This window comes from Equus quagga, chromosome 17 (assembly GCF_021613505.1).
Source record: "Equus quagga isolate Etosha38 chromosome 17, UCLA_HA_Equagga_1.0, whole genome shotgun sequence".
Classification (NCBI taxonomy): Eukaryota; Metazoa; Chordata; class Mammalia; order Perissodactyla; family Equidae; genus Equus; species Equus quagga.
In genome coordinates this window covers 14,029,789-14,036,440 of record NC_060283.1, presented here as the reverse complement: position 1 = coordinate 14,036,440, position 6,652 = coordinate 14,029,789, and the positions used below count along the sequence as shown (strand labels likewise).

The window sequence follows — 6,652 nt, the reverse complement described above, 5'->3', positions numbered from 1 at the left end:
ATGTTGATAAAGGGTTAAATGCTGATCTGTACTTTGACAAGCTTACTCCAGACCTTCCACTGGCAAAGGATGCCTTGTAGACAGACAGTTTTAGTTTGGACTAATCATCTGGTAGCAGGGGAGAAGATCAGCAATCACCATGCTACCTTCTTCTGGGAGATGGAACTTGTGAGACAAGACCCCAGATAGCAAAACAATTTACTCCTTCCATGGTTTTTTGTTAGGGAAGGTTACATAAAGTCTCAATCCTACTGGGTACTCTCTCCAGGTTCGTGCTCCTCCCTTCTCTATCCACCAGAGCAGTCAGATATCACCTGATAGGTCCTGTCTTTCATGAATATAACTGAGAAGGCTGGCTCAGTATACTCCCCTCTCTTCTCATGCTAAAGGTAAGAGAAAGTGTTTTTCTACCTCCTTCTAGATTTACAATACACCAGGCAATTGTTGACACTGAGATAGGAAAGCAGGTAATGACTTTACAAGTAGAAACTCCAGGATTTCAGAACCAGTTAAGCCTACGAATTATGGTGTTTCTCTCAATTCACTTGGAAATGCAATTCTGATTAAAATGATAGTAACTAATCTCAGTGTAAAAAATATTGAGAGAATGACTAATATAAATTTAGAAAAGGTTTAAGGGTTAATAAAAACCCTTTTCTCATGAGGTACCTCATTCAATCCTCTGCTATGAAGCAGATATTATTATCATCCCCTTAATAAATTAAAAAAAAACAGGGAAGAATTACCATTTGTTATGCAACTTAATAGGTTTCCTACAACAAACCGAGTTTTCTAAATACTTTGTCTCATCTAATCAACATCACAACTTCATTAGGTAAGTATTACCATTGACACCTTTTAAACATGAAGAAACAGAAATTAATGTTAGATGATCTGCTCAGGCAACAATGCTGTTAATGATAGGTTGATATTCTACCTTGGGTCTGTTATTGCCAAATCCACTAACCCTCTTTTTTAACACAACACTAACTAGACAATTAGAGAGCTGCTACAGCCTAGACTGTGGATTTCGAGAACATACACTGATTATGTTTTTCATGGCATTCTTGGCAGCTGGATAAGTAAGAAGGAAGATGAGTATATGAGGTGGGATGTGACTTGAAGGCAGTGAGATGGGTGTGAATATATGAACAGATGCCAGCCTGGGTCAGATTTCTGGGGATGATGTTGGCGTGCTGTAATCTTGTCTTTGTCTATGCAATATATTTAGTAACAACCTGCAATAGCAGGTTGATGATATGCTGATACAGTATTTCACTCTCTTGGAACCATAAAAACACTGTTCCTCTGTTCAGAATATGGACCCCACTACTTTGCCTACCTCTCTTCTTCTAGTTAATTTCCCTTTTTTGGATCTGAACTTAAATATTTCTTCCTTTAGGAAATCTTTTCAAAATCTAGTAACTGCAAACTATGCAATAGCTCCATGTTGCACAGTCTTATAACACACTATTTTTATTTACAACACTCAACCACAGTTTTAATTTTGTATACATGTCAGGCTGCCTAATTAACAGGGTCTCTCTCTCAATTGGATGTATAGCCACTTGGGCACAACTGTGCTATTTTGATCATCATTGTATGTGGTGCTTGGCACTTAATTAATAGAAAATAAATGTGAGTGACTTCAGGAAGGATAGTTAACATGTGGATTCACAGATTAAAGATTTTTTTAAATGTCAATCTCAATAGACTTGAGCAATGGACCAATGTTAAAAGAGTGATGGGGCATGTTCTGCTTCACTAAAAATGAAAAAAATGATTAGAGCTTTAGCATCCAGGGAGCTGCATGTCAGTCCAAGTAAGAGAAGACTATCAAAACAATCAAACGCAAGCTCATGAATTAATCTGATTTTGATTAGATTTAAGAAATTGACTTCCAATGAACAGAGTGGTGATACCCAGATCTTTTTATAGTCAACCACTCCTTTGATCTGTCCCATATAGTACACATTTAAGTAAGGTACTTAAAACGAGAGCATTTCCAGAGCTAAAATTGTGAGACATTAAAACTATGTCATGTGAGTAATAGCAAAAGGAAATTTGGAAGAAAACTTGAGGCTGTATGATAAGAGTTCTTTTGTTCTTGAAGTATTTCATGTCAAAATGCCCCATTTCTGTTTAAAACAGAATGAATACGTAGAAGTTGCACAGAAGCACATTTCAGCCATCACAAGAAGGAAATTTAAGAGAACTGTGTCATCCAGCAATGGAGCAAGCAAGTCAGGAAGTAATGAGTTTCTCTAGGCATTGAAGATGACCTGCTGTTCAGATACAGTATTGCAGATTCAAGTATTCAATAGTAGACTAAACTAGGCAAATTCTGAGATCCTTTCCAGTGCTAAGAATTCATGATCCTGGATAACTCTATTATAAATATTTTAGTATAAATCCTGGGGAGCACCAATAAGATGATATGAGTGTGACGGACTATAATAAAATTCTCAGAAGTCATTGTTATCACACAGGTTTCAAGGTTCTTCATCATAATATAGGTGGTAGACTAGCTTCAGATGTCTGTTTGCTGTAGTCTTCCATATGACGTATCCATGGATGACAGGATTTTTTCCACAGTGGAGCCCAAATTTTGGAAGTGAAGTTGTTTTCCATAAGGGCTCTTGAACAAGAGATTTGATTATGAAACAATCTTAAAAGTGAAAAAAAGTGTATTATTTATGTTTTAACAGTATATTCATCCATACAACATTTATCTATTGAATATCTATAATTTGTACAATGTTAAGCTTAGTGGTATAGAGAGATAAAAATATAAATAAGGAAGGATGGCTGTCCTTGAACTTACAAATAATAGTGATGGTTATCTGTTATTTTGCCGCTATAACAATGGAGAAGGCATTGTGGTAGATATTTTACATTACGATCTCATTTAATCCTCACAACAACCCTTATAACAAAGTAAAATATTACCTCCATTTTTCAAATACAGAAACTGGGGCTCAGGGAAATTATATATTTCCTAACATCGCAGGATCATTCAAACCACATCATTTAATTTCAAAACTGATTTCACATCAATACATTACCCCTCATCTGCATATTATAATACAATGTTGAATATTCTCAGTGAAATTAGAAATAATTCAAAGCATTATTGAAATTTAGAATACGAAAACAGAATGAACAAAATGGACGGTGCTTGTTAGCTGTTAGAAAAGCAACAGAGAGCCATTCATACCTTAAGTGCTCTTAATATTTAGGACAGCCTCTAATCGCATTTCTTTTTATGCTTATGACACTGAGGTGGGTCTGTGTGAATGATTTTTACTGGAAGTCATGCTTCTGAATGAAGATTCTTCTTCAAAGCTCATAATAAATATTAAAATTGAGCAGGCTGAAACAAGGTTACACATTTCCTATTTTCCACTTTCTTGAATATGAGTTGGTCTTGGAAAAGAAGTGGAATTAATGCTCTTTGAGAGTTATGTATGTTCATTAGAAGATTTTCAAGAAAACTAGATGGCTTGCCCTGAATTTCACTTTAGCTCCTTAGAAGAGAAGAGAAATAAATGGAGACTGGCTTGGGCTTTCCTATTCATCCCAAAACACACAGGAAGGATTCTTAGATCTCCCACAGCTTATGATTCCATATTTTCCAAACCCCCACAAGCCTGGAGGAACCCTATGATAAAACTCTCTGCTTCATTCAAGTCCTACACTTATCCTGACTTGATATGGATAGAAAACTCAGAAGTCAGGAGGGCTTTTGCTGAGGCTTATCCCTGACACTGTCAATCACAGCCCTCTGTCAGCTCTTTGCCCATGTGCATTGTTTTCTTTCTTCATTTTCCATCATATCATTAGCTTTTCAGTGTTACATCCATATCCCTGAGTCAATACCTCAGGAGGCATTGTATGTAAATAAATATATGAATGAATGAAAGAAGGAATGAATAGCTTCTCGTTCTCACCTAAGACCCCTGGTCTCAAGAATTTTTTGACATGTTCTTGTGAATTTACTGAAAGAATTTAATTTTCAATCCACTTCTACTGAAAATAGCTCTGAATTCCACAAATTTCCTCTTCTTTTTTTCCTCAAAATATTTCTATATAATTTAGCCCAACTCTTAGCAGTTAGAAATTAAGTTGTAAATATTTACATAAAGACACTTGGTAAAAGGGGAAGAAAAAAAATTAGTTCTAATTCTTCTCATTTCTAATTCCAGCTCTGATTAGATTATATCATGGCTCAGAGTTTGAACTGATATATTGTCAGTCTGATTCATCTTTCATTCTTGTAACTCTCAGCAGAGAAAAGCTGTTAGCTCAATGGCCTGGGAAAATTGCTCACTGTTGATGGAATTCGTGTTCCTGGGCTATCCCTCCAACCCAGAGGTGTGTATACTGTTCTTCCTTGGAGTCAACCTGGCCTATACATTGATCATCTGTGGGCATGTCCTCATCTTGGTGGCCATCCAGACAGAAGCACGCCTACACACACCCATGTACTATTTCCTGGGCAGCCTCTCAGCAGTAGAAATATGCTACACTGCTGTGGTGGTGCCTCATATCCTGGCCAACATCCTTCAGCCAGAGAAGACCATCACCCTCCTGGGCTGTGCCACTCAGATGATTTTCTTCATAGGACTTGGCAGTGCCGATTGCTTCCTCTTGGCTGCCATGGCTTATGACCGGTATGTTGCTATTTGCCACCCTTTGCAGTACCCTCTCATCATGACTTTAACTCTTTGCATTCATTTGGCTGTGGCCTCTGTGGTCATTGGCTTGTTCCTCTCCTTACAACTTGTGGCCTTCATCTTCTCTCTGCCATTCTGCCGGGCTCAGAGCATTGAGCACTTCTTTTGTGATGTGCCACCAGTGATGCATCTTGTTTGTGCCAACAGCCACATCCATGAGCAATCGGTGCTGGTGGCAGCCACACTAGCTGTTGCTGCACCTTTCTTCCTCATTACCACCTCCTACGCCTTCATTATGGTCGCTGTGCTCAAGATCCACTCAGCAGCTGGCCGCCACCAGGCTTTCTCCACCTGTTCCTCCCACCTCACTGTGGTCCTGCTGCAGTATGGCTGTTGTGCCTTCATGTACCTGCGTCCCAACTCCATCTACTACCCCAAGCAAGATCAGTTCATCTCGCTGGTATACACATTGGGAACTCCACTGCTCAATCCACTTATCTACACCCTGAGGAACAGTGAGATAAAGGGGATCCTAGGAAGATGTCTTACTAGGAATTATCTCTTCCAGAACAACTAGGGGAGAATATAACCTATCAGGCAAGGATTTTGTTCCAGCTCATTCAAATCCACATGCAACTGGGATTTCTCTCAGCTGCTGTTAAAACTGATCTTAAGAAAATGTATAAATTATCTGAATACTACTTAGCTGGATGTGCCAGAGACCTTTAAAATGTCTCCACCATTTTACTCAGTAATTTCTCTTCTAGAAGAGAAATTAACAAATGAGCATAACATAATAGAAAGTGGCAAATATAAGACTGCATCTCAGGTATCAGCTGGAAACAGATGATTCATTCAATATATTTTAACTGAAAAAATAATAAAGGGATTATATGCAGAGGTATGAATAAGGGAACCAATTATAGGTGGTAGTGTACTGACACACTAGCAAAAGCCGGAAGCTGTTATGACCCCTGGACCTCACAGGCATAAGAGAGTACAGTATTATCAGAGACAAATGAGAGCTAGATTTATTGGCAGCAAATGTGGCTTTAGGGAAAAAAAAGCAACTATTGACAGAACTATGGCCATGCAAGGAGAAAGCAGGAAGATAAATACTCCAATCTCTCTCTACTTACCCTCCCATTTTTTCCCTGTCTCCAGTTGGCTAAACCCAACTGGAAGCAAGAAGGCAGAGTAGACTAAATGAGTCAGTTCTCATAATTGAGCCTTGTGGGACAGGACACGGCAGAAAAGAATGCTGAGTGTGGAGGGCAAACAGAATAATCAGAATAAGATTTATTATTATAGTATTTTATGCAAAAATATGTTAACAATCCTATTTCCCCATAATAAAGTATTTGCGAAACAATTATTGTATGAAAGAATATTATGCAAACTTAAATTTATGTTTCAAGTGCTTAACATTAATTAAGTGCTTACTGTGCACAATAAATATATACATATTCTCTTAATCTTCAAAACTCCTATGAAGTGAGACTGTTATTATCCTATTTCCAGTGATGGAACTGAGTCACAGAAAGTTTAAGTAATTGATGTGAGGTCACGTAGCAATATGTGATGGAGTTGGAATTTGAAATTTGAATACAGTGACTCCAACTTCAGAGGCAACATTCATTTGCATTTCCCTGATAAAATGATAATGAATATCTTTTCATAGGCTTACTGGCTGTCTGGATATCTTGTTCTTTGAAGTAGTACTTTAAGATTTTGCCAATTTTAATTGGTTTGCTTAACTTTTCTGAGTTTATTATATATTCTAGATGTAATCCCTTTCTCAGATATTTTTATTGTTAACATTTTCTTCCTAATTTTGACTTATACTTCTCATTGATGTTTTTTGATGAGCAGAATTATTTTTTAAAAGAAGTCTAATATATCATAATTTTACTTTATGTTAATGACTTTTGGGTCCTATTTAAGAAATGCTTGCCTTCCTCAAGTTTGTGAAGATA

The 6,652-nt window shown here is 37.4% G+C and overlaps 1 protein-coding gene across 1 annotated transcript; it reads left to right on the top strand.

Annotated features, from left to right (window-relative positions):
• Positions 1-4,308: 4,308 nt before the first annotated feature.
• On the top strand, positions 4,309-5,253 carry LOC124228521 (olfactory receptor 10W1-like). Its single transcript, XM_046643078.1, has one exon. The coding sequence runs from the start codon at positions 4,309-4,311 to the stop codon at positions 5,251-5,253; it is 945 nt and encodes a 314-aa protein (XP_046499034.1).
• Positions 5,254-6,652: the final 1,399 nt, after the last annotated feature.

What these genes read in the sequence shown, in the direction of transcription:
- LOC124228521 (XM_046643078.1), top strand. Translation starts at nt 4,309, where the DNA reads ATGGCCTGGGAAAATTGCTCACTGTTGATGGAATTCGTGTTCCTGGGC.